At 43.8% G+C, this 16,516-nt stretch overlaps 2 protein-coding genes across 2 annotated transcripts in view; both read left to right on the top strand.

Moving 5' to 3' along the window:
• Positions 1 to 11,488, top strand: part of LOC109967686 (UPF0606 protein KIAA1549) — a 31,514-nt gene extending 20,026 nt beyond the window's left edge. The window contains exons 12-22 of the mRNA XM_020613437.1: positions 790 to 917; positions 1,471 to 1,485; positions 2,834 to 3,039; positions 3,142 to 3,377; positions 3,888 to 3,921; positions 3,954 to 4,010; positions 4,992 to 5,285; positions 5,370 to 5,422; positions 5,500 to 5,627; positions 5,849 to 6,003; positions 6,332 to 11,488. Of these exons, the coding sequence (XP_020469093.1) occupies positions 790 to 917; positions 1,471 to 1,485; positions 2,834 to 3,039; positions 3,142 to 3,377; positions 3,888 to 3,921; positions 3,954 to 4,010; positions 4,992 to 5,285; positions 5,370 to 5,422; positions 5,500 to 5,627; positions 5,849 to 6,003; positions 6,332 to 6,556 (1,531 nt within the window). The 3' untranslated portion in view covers positions 6,557 to 11,488. The remainder of the gene's footprint in view (positions 1 to 789; positions 918 to 1,470; positions 1,486 to 2,833; positions 3,040 to 3,141; positions 3,378 to 3,887; positions 3,922 to 3,953; positions 4,011 to 4,991; positions 5,286 to 5,369; positions 5,423 to 5,499; positions 5,628 to 5,848; positions 6,004 to 6,331) is intronic.
• Positions 11,489 to 12,536: 1,048 nt separating this feature from the next.
• The window catches only part of svopl (SVOP-like), a 16,774-nt gene continuing 12,794 nt past the window's right edge, over positions 12,537 to 16,516 (top strand). The window contains 7 exon segments of the mRNA XM_020613460.1: positions 12,537 to 12,717; positions 13,794 to 13,900; positions 14,015 to 14,109; positions 15,041 to 15,139; positions 15,335 to 15,406; positions 15,522 to 15,646; positions 15,743 to 15,806. Coding sequence (XP_020469116.1) covers positions 13,795 to 13,900; positions 14,015 to 14,109; positions 15,041 to 15,139; positions 15,335 to 15,406; positions 15,522 to 15,646; positions 15,743 to 15,806 — 561 coding nt within the window. The 5' untranslated portion in view covers positions 12,537 to 12,717; position 13,794.

A 16,516-nucleotide genomic window follows, 5' to 3' on the forward strand; every position in this document is an offset into this window, starting at 1 on the left:
ACCACCAGACTAATAAACAGCTTTTTTCCATAGGCCATATGGATCGCAAACAATCACTGACCCCCATCTCCCTCCACATGCATACCCATGCACATGACACCACAGCACAGACTCCTTATCTTCTACCTCAATTCAATGTGCAGTTCCACCGTGCACTAAACAGGCTCCATAGTCCTACCAATGTACATTCCTATCTTTAAACTTACACTGTGTATTCTTTTTCTTTTAAATTGTAAATTGTATAGTTCTTGTACTTTGTATTTTAAAGTTTTACGGTGCACTGTTGTTGAGTTGAGTACCCACTTGTTCGTTGCACTCACACGTGCAATGACAATAAAGCCTGACTCTGATTCTGAAAGTTTGCATTAGCTGGAACTGAGGATTTCAATACATCTGCAAGTACACACAGAATATACATAGAACATATCAGATGTGTCAGGGATAGAAACACTAAGTTCCTGGACTGGTGTCCTGGTGCTTGCACACTCACGCAGTGTCCAGCATGGTGATATTTGAAAATGAGGCCAAAGGAAAGCCAATTATATATACAACTGATACAGATTTTTCCAAAAGCACACACAGTAGAAGTGACAAGACACATTAGAAGGAATCAACATCATGGACAGCACTGGTTGTTTGATGCAGGTAAAGATGTAAATGTTACTGGATTAAAAGGTTTTTAAAAGCGTGGTTGTCATGCAGCTGCTTTGCGTGGCTGCAGCTCAGCTCATCATGTAACAAATCTCCTCACTGACAGCATTAACTGAAATATGAACCCCTCTCTGTCAGGCTCAGCCCATCAGATGGCGACTCGTTAGGCAGCGACCAATCCAGCGGCAGGGAGTCGGCAGAGGAAAGCACCCGGCCTGTGGCCACACCCAGCGAGGGGAAGCAGCACAGGAAAACCCCCAAAAATGGTCAGAGATACAGTGACACCATCATTTGATTTTTGAGTGAAAGCATGGGTACATCTCAATTCCCTTAACTGCATCCATGCCTCCCCCACTTGTCTTTTTCTTGCATCTTAGCTTCACCCATATAAGATGTGAGGCAAACGTGCTAGAGTGAGGAATAAAGGAAGCACTTTGTTAGAGATGTGAGACACCCATCATCTGAAACATCCAATCACCAACTGATTTTCATTAAAGGAGCATGTCAGTCCATAAAAGATTTCAATGAAGACCGCTCTACTGTATCCTTGCTCGTGGCTCCTCTAGCAGGCTCCTCGCTCCTCATAGAAGGAATAACAGGTTTAGGACATCAAACAAGGGAACTGGGATGTACCCCGTGTAGAAATGTAGAAATGTCAGCATGACCTCAGTTTTTCAGAGATGAAGATCAGCTGTCTCAGCGGGAAACAGCTGGTTAGAGAAAAGAAACCACAGGACAGAAGATGGAGGAGGAGAGAGGGATGAATGTGTGTACAGTCTGTTTCATCTCTCTTTTCTTTTCAATGCTTCTGGATTGAAGGGAGGAGCAAGATGGGTATGTTTATATTTGTATCATCATCATCCTCTCAATGTATGAGCACTTTTATATGAAGAAAATGTTAAGAAGCTGCAAAAAGCCCCTGTCCTCTACCTGCTGCAGCAGACAGGCACAATTAAGCTGTGTTTCCGCTGTCGGAGGTTAACGAGCGGTCCGCGCTGTGCTTCCCTTAACCGTCACTGGACATAACCTCCCAGGTCGACGAGGACCGTCCTGCTGTGCTTTTCCACTGTCTTCTCTGTGTCGGTCCCTGTTTAGAGGAGGGAGGGGCTGCGCTCCTCTGCAGCTCAAACTGCTTTTATGTGCATGTCAAATTTCAACAAATTTGACATGCATATCCAGTTTGTTCTCATATCATGTTTAAAGCAAAAACTACAAATGTACTGTGCCACATATTTGAATATTTAATGATCATATTTTGGCTGTAGTGCCATACTAGGATTCCTCATTGTGCTGGGTGCAAGGGCCCCAATAAGCCTATTCATCAGTTTGGTGGGCAGCGCCAGCTTGAGAGGAAGCTAGTGGGAGGCGTGAGTCAGAGACCGCTGATACATACTATACAGTATGTTTAATGTTAGTATTTTAACTCCAGGTCACCATTACAGTGTCAAATTACACCACATTTAGTATGTACATCCTGTATGTCCTCCAGATGGTGACATTATGTGGCTCAGTATGTTGTTTCAATAACACCAAATAATTGGCACATGACGCTGTCTCATACCAAATTTGGAGTTTGCATGTTCTCCCCGTGCTTGCGTGGGTTCTCTCCGGGTACTCCGGCTTCCTCCCACAGTCCAAAGACATGCAGCTTAGGTTGATTGGTGTCTCTAAATTGCCCATAGGAGTGCGTGTGTGTGGTTGTTCATCTATGTGTTAGCCCTGCGATGGATTGGCGACCTGTCCAGGGTGTACCCCGCCTTCGCCCGATTGCCGGCCGGGATTGGCTCCACCCCCACCCCATTGACCCCATTCAGGGACTAAGTGGTAGAAAATGAATGAATGCAATGTAATGAATAAGATTTAATCATAACTGTGCACAGCTGTCCATGGTCTCTGGCTGCCACCTGAGTGTAGCTCAGAATGGAAACCTAAGTTTTGTTCCAGCTGCCGAGGGCCTAGACCCTGTTAACCTAATACAGGAATGGGCTGATGTTGTACTAGATGTTAGGACCCTGGTATATGTATTAACAAGACAGTTTTTCAACTTTATTTCTGTTTTGTGGAAAATAATAAAATACCAATAAGCTACACTCTGTTGTTACAAATAAGTTAATGAATTGATCCCAAGCTGACCCAAATTCTGAAAGTGAGAGGATTTGAGCAAAATGCAGTTCTTGTTCAGCTCCTTCAGGAAGTGGTCCAGATGAGCTTCTTTCCTCGTCCTCCATCTTTGACCATGTGGACCGTCTGTCTCGAGGTTCATCTGATGGCACTCGTAGGCAGGCCAACAAGGTGCAGTTGATTGCCATGCAGCCTCGACCGAGTCCGCCGCCGACACACACCCCATCACAACCGAGCCCCCCCCTCACAGAGAAGGTCAACACAGAGGTGAGACAGTTATGAAAACATCACACCCTCACCGCTCATCATGCGGGCATGTTAAACCTGTCTGACATCAGCACCCTCCAGTGCTCACCTGTACTCCTGCAGGTGGCGCTTAGACACAAGTCAGAGATCGAGCATCACAGGAACAAACTTCGGCAGCGTGCTAAGAGACGCGGTCAGTGTGAGTTTCCCTCCATGGATGACATCATGGACGCCTTCGGAGACGGGCCAGTGCAGAGCGAGGCAGCACAGCGACTCTACAGCTCCGCCCACGACCATATGGACTGCATCCTGCAGGCTGACATCCCCTCACCCCCCACCCCCACCGACTCCAGGAAAAGGTCAGACAACCTTACCAGAACACCTGAGCTGACAAATACCTTCATATAACTGTGGGATTAACTGTTGATTAAAGTTCTGCTGTTTTGTTTTAAACATATAAATGGGGAAAGGGCTCCTTGAACGTTTTATACAAGTGACAGTGACAAACACATTTGGCGTCTGCTTCAGCAAGCCAACTTGCCAATCAACAGAGAACAGATCACAAATGACCCAGATCATGTGATGTCCACAGAACTGAATCACAGCCTGACCACTTCAGATTTATATCAAGAAACATCACATAGATCAGCAGATGAAAAACGGGTGTAACATACCTTAAAGACAAGGGGACCAAGTAAGACGAGACCAAGTAACAACAAATCACAACAAATATACATTGCTCACAGGTTTAGTAACTAAGAAGCATTAACTTCAGAGGAGGCTCTGTAAAATGTCTTTACTCCTTATATCTTCAAGAAGTAAACACCATAATGTCAAGTAACTGTATGCCTGTGGTTTTGGACTTCCAGAGGGAGGCGCTCTCCTCGTGGTCGGCAGGGTACGCCGGGACCAGGAAGGATTTCTGATACTGGCTCACTGATCAGAGCGCCACCTACAGGAAATACCCAGGTCTCAACAACGTGGCATACATGGTGAGACAAAACGAATCTTAACTCATGATGGATTTCAGTTGGTGTCAGACTGTTTAATAACATAGTCAGCAGTACAGCTCCGGTCTGGTTGGACTCAGGACCTACAGGAAACATTGGATACTGTCGATCATAGGATTTTGCAAGAGAAAGGTCTAAGCTCTGGGATTTAAAGGGCAAGCTGTCATTTTCATCAATCCAGTAGTTCAAAGAAAGCAGAACATCTGATCGTACAACTAACTGAATGAGGACTTCCTCGGGGTAGTGTTTTAGGTCTTGTGTTTAAATTCAGCCTGCTCTAGTGAAATTTATATGCCGATGACAATGCTCTCTCCACGATAAATATATGGATACATGGATATATCTAAATGGATGCTCAGGCAAGACTTTAAGTTTACAGTTGTAAAACTGGAACAGTGTTGATGTGGTAACTCCGTTGTTTTAAAAGTTCTTTCTAATATAAACTAAAGGAAAGTTCATTTGGCGTTGTCTCCCTGGAGTCCTAGTCCAGTGTCTGTTGACACAGTGTAGAGTGTGACATGCCCTAAATAGGCATACAGGAGATAACCCCTTTTCATTTTGGTGACAATGTGACCTTTCAACCATCAGAACAACATTTGTATTCATTACCTTTTTAGTGATAAGAGCCATCCCTGGTAGGCTAAAGTGGTTAAGGTGCAGCACTCTAGCTGCTGTGGACCGGGTTCAAGGCAGGGTTGCGTCAGGAAGGGCATCCAGCGTAAAATACGTGCCAAATGTCAACATGCGAGTCGTAAGTGTGATGATTTACTGTGGCGACCTCTAAATGGGAAAAAAGCCGAAAGTGATTTTCTTTCTTACCTTTTTAGTGATAAGAAGTCCAAACACAAACTTGCTGAGTTTTACAATAATGGAAATTACAGAAAACAGAGATTGATCTGTGTGGTACGCTGTTATCAACCTTACACTGAACATCTGTACTATATTCTGTCTGATCTCTCACAGTCGGACCCTGACCTGCCTCCAGACCATGGCAGCCCCTCCCCTACTGATGAAGTGTTTGACTCTGCCCCAGCCCCACCCCCCTACATGCCACCCCAGCCATCCATTGAGGAGGCCCGGCAACAGATGCACTCCCTCCTAGACGACGCCTTTGCTCTGGTGTCCCCATCCTCACAGGGCAGCGTTGGGCTGAGTGGGGTAAGCCCTGCCCTGCCCTGCCCCTCCCCTCAGGCCCGCCCCTCAGGCAGGCAGTGGGGATCTTACCCAGCAGCCCCCTCTCACAACCCCTTCTCTGCAGTGAGTTGGTTGACCTGCAGCTGAAGCCCATACTTCTGTCATAAGTCCATGTTCAGTTTTCATTCTTCTTTCTTCTTCCTGCAGAGGTATGCAGAGCTGGGAATGTCTCCCACATCAGTCCAGGGCCTCCTGCAGAGGTTAGTACACTTAAAACTAGGTCCACGTTACCAGCCTGAACCTGAACCAGTACTGATAATCTGTGCTTTTCATTCAGGCAGGGCCTGAGCTCAGGAGGCTATATTTCTACTGGAGATCAGCTACAGCACTCAGTCTACTCCAGCAGGGGGCAGTATGAGGACCCCGCCTCCTCCTCCAGACCACGACCTGTAGGGGGCAGTACGGGTACAGTCATCTGGATGTACTGATCATCTGCATTGCTGTTTTTAACATGCATGGATTTTTAGTGAAGTCACAGTACGTGTTGCGATTGATTACAGCTGAAATACTGTCAGAGTAATGAAACGCTCCTACATCCTGTCGCCACCTCTTGCACACACCTGAAACTTGATCAACAGTGTTTCTTCCTTCAGTTTGTTGCATCTGTTGAATTTGTTGACCTCCAGGTGCTCAGCTCCACCATCTGGCCCAGGTGGGTTTGTCCAGTCAGATCGGTGCCTATCCTGGGGTGGGTCGCAGCATGTCTGGCCCCACCAGCTCAAGCTGGAACCAGCAACACTCAGACCAGGACTTATCCAGGCCCGGAGCCAGCAGAGAGAGTGTAAATCTACTGTGGCCATCAATGCAAATCAAATGAAACTAGAGTGAAGCAAGTAGTTCTGTCTTTTAATTTACAGAGGTATGGTGGTATACAGAACAGTCCAGACCGGTCCAAAAAAGTCCAGTGTTACTCAGTTATTTGGTATTCTCTTCAGTTTAAAGGGTGAAAGTTTACTTATTTTTGTGTTGTTTCTTTCACATTATTCAGGTACATGTCCATGTCTGCTAGCCTTTGAAGACTGACGGAGTTCTTTGCAGTTTTTACTTCTTGTCTTGTATCTGGATTTATTTTTTGGTCTTGACCTCACTCTTTCTCCTTCTCCCTACAGGTGCTGTCATTCCCGGAGTTTTCTTCTTCCTCTGTTTTCCAGATGCCCAGCTCCTTGTTGCGGGACCCATCTGCTCCACCTCTCCTCCTGACCTCACCAACTCCAGAATACCCACCAGAGGATGCCTCACCCTCTGCCCACACTTCAGCCTCTCTTATAAAGGCTATCAGGGAGGAGCTGCGACGTCTGGCCCAGAAACAGGTTGCAGTGACCAGCTACCCTTAGACTGGTCTGTAGCTATATGGATCAGGACTCAACTGGTTAAAGGGTTATTGTCTTAAACCACTACGAGCCTGTAATGACTGGATTAAAACCCTGAAAATAACTTTTCCACACCTTGGACTCTCTTGAGCTAATTTGTGTCTGAGGAGCCGAATGCAAAATAAATCTCGACCATGATAAACAAATACGGTGTCTCCTGACCAAAAGACCTTCGGTATGCTACAGGGTCCAGTTTGTCCATCTGTATGTCCATCATCCTTCAGCTCAGTGTTTCACTGGATGGGCGTCTGACTCTTCATATTTCCATTAAAGTGCTTCCTGAACTGGGTTGTCCTTCCTGGAGTTTTAGTGTGAATCATCCTTTCTGGAGTTGTGGAGAGCATGGTTTCCCCTGACCTCCTCAAGTTGATCATCCTTTCTGAACTTCTGCATGGGGATCACCTGTCCAGACTGTCAGGCGTGGATGGTCCCCCATAACGTCAGGAGTAATGGTCCTTGCTGGACCTTTGAAGTGCATGGTCTCCTGGCCTTCTTGACTGTATAGTCTTGCCCTTTTCAGGGTTTTGGGACAGGTTGGCCATCCTTTAAGTGTGGATCAACACTAACTTTCTGGAGTGGATAGTCCCCTCTGGATTTCTAGAGAGGATCATCCCTTCTGGAGATTTGGGGTAGTTGATCCCTCTTGGTCCCTCCTAGTGTTTTGGAGTGGACTGTCCTTCCTGGAGCGATGGAGTGGGCCTTTTTGATTGTGTCCCTCTGGAGAGGGACACAATCAAAAAGGTCCCCATAAGGGCCCCATAAGGTCCTCTGGAGAGGACCTTATGGGGCCTTTCATACCCCCCAGGGTTATGGAAAAAATTTGTCGCTCTTGAACTTCTGGAATAGCAGTTTATTCCTGACCTTCCAGAGCTTCTGAAGTAAACCATCTCTCCTCTCTTTGGGCAGACGCTTCCTCCAGATGTTCTAGTATTGATTGTCCCTCCAGAAATTTTGAAGTGGATTGTCCCTCTGGACTTTCTGTGGTGCTAATCATCAGCCTCTTTCCATCTTCTCAGTGACCACTTACTGCCTTCCACACTCCCATTAGGTCTTTGTTCATTAACCTTATCAGTGAGGTCTTTGCACTGTCGACAGCTGGAGATGGCCTACAGTTGCTACAGCATGGGGACGCAAACAGGAAAAAGTATATTTAAATATCTAATTAATATAAATGTGTAAAGAGATAGAATCCCAATGAGCACAGTATTAATGTAAGAGTTATTATTGGAGTATTGAGATGTTACGTATTTTTTATTGCTTATATATGAAAGTATACTTTAAATCCTTTATTTTGATCAAAAAAAAAGACCAAACTACTGTTCTATGGTTGTAGTCCTCTTGTGTTTCAGCTCACTGTAGATACTGAGCTGGTGTTAGTTTCTCTGTGGAGATGTTGCATAGTGTTGCTTCTTGCTCGCGTGTTCATGTATCAGTGGCAGTGAAATATATATATATATATATAAATAATACATCATTTTAAGTTGTCACTGATTTGTTGCATCCATCAGTGTGTGGGCAGATCCCTGTAGATGAGTCTGTCAGATGACAGGTATATAAAAAGTGTTTCTGTAGGTGGGCAGAGAGGGGAAAGCAGTCACTCATGATATCCAGACGCTAAAGCTAAATCAGACACACCAGCACCCTCCAGAGTCTGTTTGCACTAGGGCTGTACCCAAATACCTGGGTATGCAAATATTCGTCCTTTGGGCAGGTAATTGGGTTTCAGTTTTAGTATTTGAATATTCTGTGGTTATGAAGGTCCGTTGTCTGTTCATCTGTTACATTAAATATTACATAATAACTTTCAATAGCTTTTGTCTTTTTTAACCCAAAGTACTGGCAGATGGGCAAAGAGGTACTTTAAGCTGCAGTACAAACTGCAAACCCTAACCCAGAACCCAAAAACTGCCATTTGGAACAGCCCTGGTTTGCACACAGATTCTAGTGAATGTATAGCAGTGCATCGGTGTTGGAAATACTCAGACTACCTCTTCTCGGCCCAAGGTGTAGCCAGGCAAATAAAACAGACAGGCACAGCTCCCCACAGCTAATAAAACCAGGCAGACACTGTGCAGTTTGTATTGATCATGTAGGATGTGTTAATTCACACTATACATTCTATTTGGCCTTCCCACACGGTCTGAATCCACGACCTCTCTGCTCGCACAGTATGTTCGCTGGCACAACATGAGCGCTCACACTGCACATTAATCAGAACTCACGAACAGGTTTGTTCATTAACATAAAGTCCTGTTCAGAGAGGATGGTCACATCCTCAAAGCTGATGTTAGCAAAGACAAAATTGGCATTACTAGTGTTGTTGAGACTAGTCTAAATAAAACATGAGCCAACAGAGCAGTTCAGGACTCAAGAGCGCCTCAGTGGTGGTGATGAAGGAGGGTCAGTGTGGTTCTTTAACTTGCCTACTAGATTTAGTGTCCTGGTCAGATTGGTAACCCTAACCATGGCCACGAACCTTAGGCCACTGCAGTCTGAATGGTAAATGTTGTACATTTGCCATGAACAAAGGAGTTCTGTTTAGGAAAGTGCTGGAAGATCCCAGTCAAACTTTAGTAACAGTCTCCGAGTCCAGATGTCCATCCTTCAGACTCACAGACTTCAGTCATGTACTGTACATTCACCATCATCTCGTCAGGTTTGTGGGGGGATGAAATCTCCTCAGTAGGGTCCTCATTCTGTAATTACCCTGAAATCTCAGTATTTTTCTGAATTTTATGTAGGTTGGATAAGAAGACCAGGTCTGACTTCTTCTTTGCTTGAAAATTATGTAGGTGAAAAACAAACAAAATGATGGTAATAAATATTTATATTAGCAGTTGTAGTAGCACAATTCCCTTCTTTTATACTGTATCTTGCCTCTTCTGAGTGAAGTCTGCACCCCATGCAGACTCAGGTCTGCAGAAGCCCTCCTAAAACCAGATGTAGGCTTGAATTGTAGATTTAAAGAGACCTCAGCACTCACTGACTTCCTGTGCGTCATCCCATTAAATTCTAAAGTCAGCAAGTTGCGAAGTTTGGATGTTTAGATTCAGTCTTTATCTTCATGTGCTGGTTGTAGAACTGAATGAGTGGTTCTCTTCTCTGCTGGTTAACTGTTTCTCGGGTGCTGAGAAAGAGTTGATCACTTGTAAAATATGGTTCCATGAGCCTCTTGAGGGTTTGTTTGTCTCTCTGCTCCTCTTGAGCACATTGAACTAAGTTTGAGGCTTTAGCTACTCATGATGTTCCAGTTGAGGTTTAGCAAGCTGCTAAAAGATGTTAAAAGCAAAGCTTGTATGAGTAAAGAGTCCTTCCATATCAGGTTAAAGGAGCAAGGAGTGATTGTCACAGTGCCACTAAAAACATTGTTCATCCAAACACAGTGAAAAAATACATCCTGTTTTTTGTTTTGCATTTCCATAATATATTTTGGAACGTAAATGAAGATGGTTACAGTAAACTGTGTGTACATGAATGTGTATATGGTGTTGAATTAAAAACAAATATATATATATATATATATACATAATATTTAATGTGTGATTGTTCTGCTGAATGGACTCGAGGATCTGCCTGATAGCGGTATCGTGGACCGGAACTCTTCACCAGCTGGAGACTTTCTGACTGAACCCAGCACCTGTCCACACTGTACAGCTTGGCCTCACCTACAGGATCACATGGTGCTAATTCAACAGCTCGAGGTGTGTCTGAAGCTCATCAGGACCATACAAAATATGAAAAAAATAAAACCCTGCAGGTGTGATTGAAAGAGAGGCTTGTCTTCTCACATCAAACTCTGGATTCAAGCTGCTGCAGGTTTCACAGACTTCTCCTGCATGTTTCCTTCAGAGTTTTCCATAGTCTGTGTTTTCTAGATCTGTGATCCTCAGTGAGAATCAAGCAGACAACCAGTTGCTCTGTCGATGTTTAAGTCAAGACAAAACTTCTGATTTAGACTGGAGTCACTATGAGGCCCACGTGGCACTGAGCACGTGCAGAGCCCCTGGACATCCTGAAAGTCGATTGTACTTTTAATCATGTTCACACAAGACAGCAACGTGTGCACACATATTATGATCAAACAAGATTCTTGTGTGAACATGATACTAACGTGTGTGTATATGTGAAATTAACTTGTGCCAGCATATTTTTAACTTTTTAACAAGATGCGAGAGGTGTCAAAGTAGACACTAACTTATGTATACCAGTTACTAAATTGTGTTCAAAATATAAATTTGTCTGTACAAAATACAAAATTGTGCACACAAAATACTAACCTGTTTACACTTGATGCTAATTATTGGCCACAGCATAAAATTGCACAAACACAATATTGACTTGTGGGAAAAAGATAATGCGAACAAGATATGAACTCATGTCCACGAGAGATTAACTTCCAAACAAATTTTAAGATTTTGAACAAGATTGCAACACATGTAGAAGATATTAAATTTAGGGAACAAGATAAATTGTTATGAATCCTCCTGTGTGTTCAGACCTTCAGTGACTAGAAGGCTTGAGTCATCAGTTTCGTCACAAATGAACTTCCATACAACTGTTGTTCTGAGTCAAACCACATTCCTGTTGATCCTCTCTGGACTCTGGTTCCAACAGGTAGCTCCACTGAGTTCAGTCCAGGTTCCAGGTGTGATCAGGTAACTCAGTGAAGCTGCTTTGTGGAAACAGAGCCTGAAGGAAAAGTTATTTAAATGTAAAATCGGTGATCTGGGAACACTGCCAGCAGTCTCAGCAGTTCAACAGCAGCTAGGTGAGCTGGCAGCTGATCTGGGTGTGGCACATGACAGGACCTGTTCTACCTGAACTCTGTGAGCTGCAGCCTGGGGTATTTCAATTCTGAAAGATCGTGTTAGCAAGCATTAAAGAGATGTATTCAGATTCAGACTCTGGCATCTTTTTTGTAGCCTGTGTTTATTAGTGTGCCTGCATGAAATGTAGGAACACTCATTTTTAAATTTTTAGTTTTGTCTTGCATTCAAAACGTGGCACATCATGTTTTGGACTTTTATTAAACTGCTGCAGTTAAAGCTAATATTTTTAGGTTGTTAATCCCTCTAAACAATCTCCTGATAATGTCAGGCAACATCACGCCCAAACAACCAACAGAACCCCAACAGTAGAGTATTGTATCAAAACCCATTTCTGCCAGAAAAGAAGAATCAGAATCAGCTTTATTAAACAGGCGCATTGGACACGAGGAATTTGACTCTGGTACAGCGGCTCTCAATGTGCATGTACATATCCTTATGTAAGGTAACAGCAAGGGGCAAGTAAGCAACATACCAATATAAGGCTGTGTAGTATAATAAACAAAGCAAACAGACAATGTTAATCAAACAGATAATGTTGATAATATAAGCTGAAAAAAACTTTGAAAGAAATCAACTGGACAAGATTTCACCTCTCATCCAAGAGGCCTCATCAGTTCTGCCTGACTGGTGTTGAGCCAGAGGTATTTATTCCCCCCCCCCCCCTCGAGATTTAAACAAGTCTTCTTTTCAGAAAAACTCATTATGCATTTATGCTTAAAACTATTTTTCAAAAAGGTAGTAAGTAGACTACTTGTCATGTTTAATGTAGAGACGTGCCAAAAAAATAAATACAGCTTCTTCTTAAAAATATTTACAAAAAGAAACTGCAGTGTTTTGACACTCAAATCATACCATTTCAGAAGTCCGTATTTCAAGAATAGTATATTTTGAGAATGTTCTAATGTTTGCAGACAAAATGTGATCAAGAAAAAAATCTATTTAAAAAAGTGACTGACTGGTTTTCTCACAACGCCATTATATTGGCTTCAGTTGTGTGATACAAACAAAACCTAATGTTGCATCATTTTGACTCTGACACATGAAAACTGTGAGTAGATGAACTTTTGTCATTCTTCATGTCTCATTATTTATTCATTTCCCTGGCAGTAAAAGGCCTCCAAAGGCCCCTCCCCCCTCTTCTTCCTGCCGGTTCCCCTGGTGACGATGCCACTTCTTCATACACCTGGTCAGGTGAACAACAACAGTAGTTCCGGAATAATCTGCTGATGGGTGCACCTCGAGTTATAAAAGGAGAGCGAAGCAGTAGCAGCTCCAGAGATAAAAACAAGCCGCAGTGTAAGTAAAGGAAACTGATATTAACGTGACTGTAGACAAACATTCGGTGGTCGTTAGTGCGCCGCGCGAAGCTTCCGAAGCCTCCGAAGCCAACGCTGCCGTCCGCTGCTAATGTCTGCTAATGCAGCTTCAGAATCAGTCCGTTTATGGCCGATCCCTGGGGGGAACTCTTGTCAAATCCCATTTAAATCCGGGTCTGTTTAAAGTTTCCCTCCGAATTTCAGTCTCTAATTTGTGAAAGGCCCTAAAAGTGGAAACGGGTTAAACAAACAAACAGGCGAAGTGTCTTCATATGCATTCACATAAAGTTAGACTTTTGCCTTGGGGAGGACACAGAAGGAGTTTTTCCATTATAGGAACCTACCGAAACCTGTAGATCCGAGTAAGGCTCCTAATGGGTTCTGCGTTTGTGTCCACTGCAGGTGCTTCCTAAATGTAAACAGCTCTCAGGGGGTTGTACTGAAATGAAGTTCCAGGAACGGGACGGGGTGCGTGATCAGTGGCCCCTGATTGGTTAAATGTCCACTGTTTACACCTCAGTCACTAGCATTCCAAGCTACCACAGAATTCATGTGATTGATTGCTTTTACAACATGGGAAACTGATAATGCTGCTTTATTCCCTGTACATTTTTTTGCCAAGATGATTCAAATGAAGGACATAGTGACAGACAGGTTTTAATAACCAGTCTAATGGATTTCTGAAGATGCTTTGTCCATTCTCTGTTTTGCATCATTTCCTCAACTTCTGTAGCCTCTGTTTCTGTCAGTTTGGCGTAAATAAAACCCGCCCTGGGCAGAGCTGTGTGAAGGTTTGATGAAATGTTGTTTCTACTACATGCCACTGGGGAATTTATTTTAAATCATAAATTTTAATGTTCCACACAAGAAATAGATCCGTGACCATAATTGTTAACATGTTAGACACTGTGCACAGCGCTGGTCAGTTGTGCTGTTGCTGTTCGTGCTCCATTGTTGGTCTTTAGCTCAGTGTAAACAGGTGAAGCTGCGTTCAAGAAAGGGCAGCTTAACGCCAAAATAGCAAAATCTCTGTGTAAAAGAGGCTGCTGTTTTCAGGATGGATGACCGAATGAAGACTGAGCTGGTGAGCGCCATCCATCTGCAGGAGGTAGAACTGCAGGTGAAACCTGCAGACAATCAGCAGGGCACAAAGGACAACACTGGTGAGTAAGTTGTGGAAAAGTCATGGCCTGTGTCTTGGGACACTGACGAATTCTGAGACAGTAAGAGACGTGATGAGATTCTGATTCCTAACACCAGCCTGTGTTTTCCTGCAGCGTCGGATCAGACGTACACTGTGGAGGAAGCTGTGGAAGCTGTCGGCTTTGGTCGATTCCACATCATGCTCTTCGTCATCATGGGGAGTGCCACTGTAAGAATAAACAAACTAAAACACAGTTAGTGAGAAAACAAGATTCACATGACATTTGTTAGAATACAAGACAAGTTGGAGACGGTTCATTATTGCCACTAGCTTTTAAAGTAGGGTTGACGATCCTGGAAAACCAGCAAGAGGAAGCTCCATTTTGAAAGAAGACAACTGAAGACGTCTCACACTTTCATTCTGACTTCTCTCCAAAGCCACTCCTCCAAAACACAATGTGCAGTGCAATGTGCACTTCCTGACTACTACTTACAGATGTCGGGAAAATATCAAATAACACGGACACCGTGGTGCCACTGTTCGGCCCCCTTTGTTCTCTCAGTTGTTGCCGTTGTTCAATTCTGGTTTTACTTCTTGCAGCATCCAACTTGTTTTTAGTTGTAACTTTCTCAAATACGATGTTACCCATTGAGATCTGCGACCCTGAACCGTGGCTGGGGAGCTCTGGTTCATGGCCAAGCTGCTTTAGCCTGGCCTGTAACGGTCTCTGTTTGTGAACCAAAGCTGCTGGGGTACCTTCTCTGCCATAGGTCGCTAGCTTTAGCTAGTGAAACAGACCAGTAACATCTGCCTGCAACTGCTGTGCCTTGTGGGAAACTCTTGGCTCGTGCATTGAGTGCACGGGCAGAGTGTGTGAGTAGGAAGTAGGTCAATAGGCAGGTAGGTCGTCCATTGGTTTTGCTTGGGACAACGGGTTTGTTTGTTTGTTGTCAGTGTATTTAATGTGTTCACTGCCATCGGGACGAAAGGAGAAATTCAAGAAATGTAACAAAAAGTGCTTATGAAAGAAATTGCGCTGCTAAATCTGCAGAGGACTAGACAACGATGTTCTCCAAATGTTTCCTGCATCTGGGAGCAGGTGAATGGCTGATCCAAGTACAGCCATGCATGCAATATACGTATTTCTGTGTACCTGCAGATAGTGGAGGCAATGGAAATCATGCTGCTGGCTGTAGCTTCTCCTGAAATTCGATGTGAGTGGCATCTGGAGGACTGGCAGGTCGCGCTCGTGTCCACTGTGAGTTTATACACAAACAATAAATACTGGTGTTGTCACTGTGTTTGTGAAGTATTAGACAAAGTATTCACACTGTATCTTACATGTGAAGACCAGTACTGCGCATACAGTAACTCATGTTCACATTCAGACTACAGAGGCCAGAAGGTTAAAAGTGAAGTATTACTTGTAGTACTGTGTGTATTCTCCTCTCAGATGGTGTTTCTTGGCTTCATGCTGTGTGGTGTTCTGAGCGGATACCTCTCTGACACATATGGACGCTGGAAGGTTCATCATGCTTTAATGTTTACACTGCAGGTCATATTTAACCTGGAGTCTGTTTGCCGGCTCTCTGTGTGTAGATATGTATATATATACTGCATGTATATCTATGTAAAACCAGGTGGTGTTCGGAGGGTTTGTGTGGAGCACCTACTTCTCCCTCCTCACGTCCTTCGCTCCATCGTACGGCTGGTTCATCTTCCTGCGTAGCATGGTAGGCTGCGGCGTAGCAGCCGTGTCCCAGAGGTCAGTTGATACACACATAAACACATGCTGACACACACACATTAGCACATACACACAGACAGAGAGTTGTGGGTGAGGTCCATGTTGTTGTTCCAGCTTTGTGTTGAAGACGGAGTTCATCCCAGCGAAGTACCGAGCGTACCTGCTGCCGCTGGCTACCGTGAGTCTGTCCCTCTATCCTCTGGTTTTTATTCCTTTTGCTTTTGAATTTGGTTCTAATGTTTTCTTAGCTTCATGAAAATCACTTTCAAATCACCTCTGTGTTTGTATAAATAAAGCTGCTTCGCTTGGTGATGACATTACCCAGCTAAACAGTACAATCCCAAACAGGATACTGTTAATTAGTCTTTGGTTTCTGTCCACTTAAATACACAAAACAAAACCTACAGAGACCCAAGGAACACTGGATTCTGTGTGCATGCACGGTTAGATTTTGGTTAATGTTTCTGTTCAGGTCAAAGTGTTTATTGTCATATGTACAGTAAGGAAACGTGTTTCCCTGTACAATGAAATTCTTACTTTGCCGTCCACATGAATGCCACATAATACAAGTGAAATATAAGGTAGATAATAAGCAGGTAACGCAAATCTAAGGAACTTTAAAGCAGCAAATGAAAAAAGCATAAAAAATACAACAAGAACACTATAATGAAGAGAGAATATATGCTATGTGGGAGCTGTGTGTGCAGATAGACAGCAGTGAGAGTGCAATTATGCATGTGCAGACTTGGAATGTAAACAGTACAGGTGCAATTACATGAAGTAATTCCTGATAATAAACTACTGTCAGCTGTTTAGGAGTCTGATGGCAGAGGGAAAGAAAGTTTTTCAGTCTAGAGGTCCTGCATTTCACACTTCTGAACCTCTGAC

This window comes from Monopterus albus, unplaced genomic scaffold (assembly GCF_001952655.1).
Source record: "Monopterus albus unplaced genomic scaffold, M_albus_1.0 scaffold134.1, whole genome shotgun sequence".
Taxonomy (NCBI): Eukaryota; Metazoa; Chordata; class Actinopteri; order Synbranchiformes; family Synbranchidae; genus Monopterus; species Monopterus albus.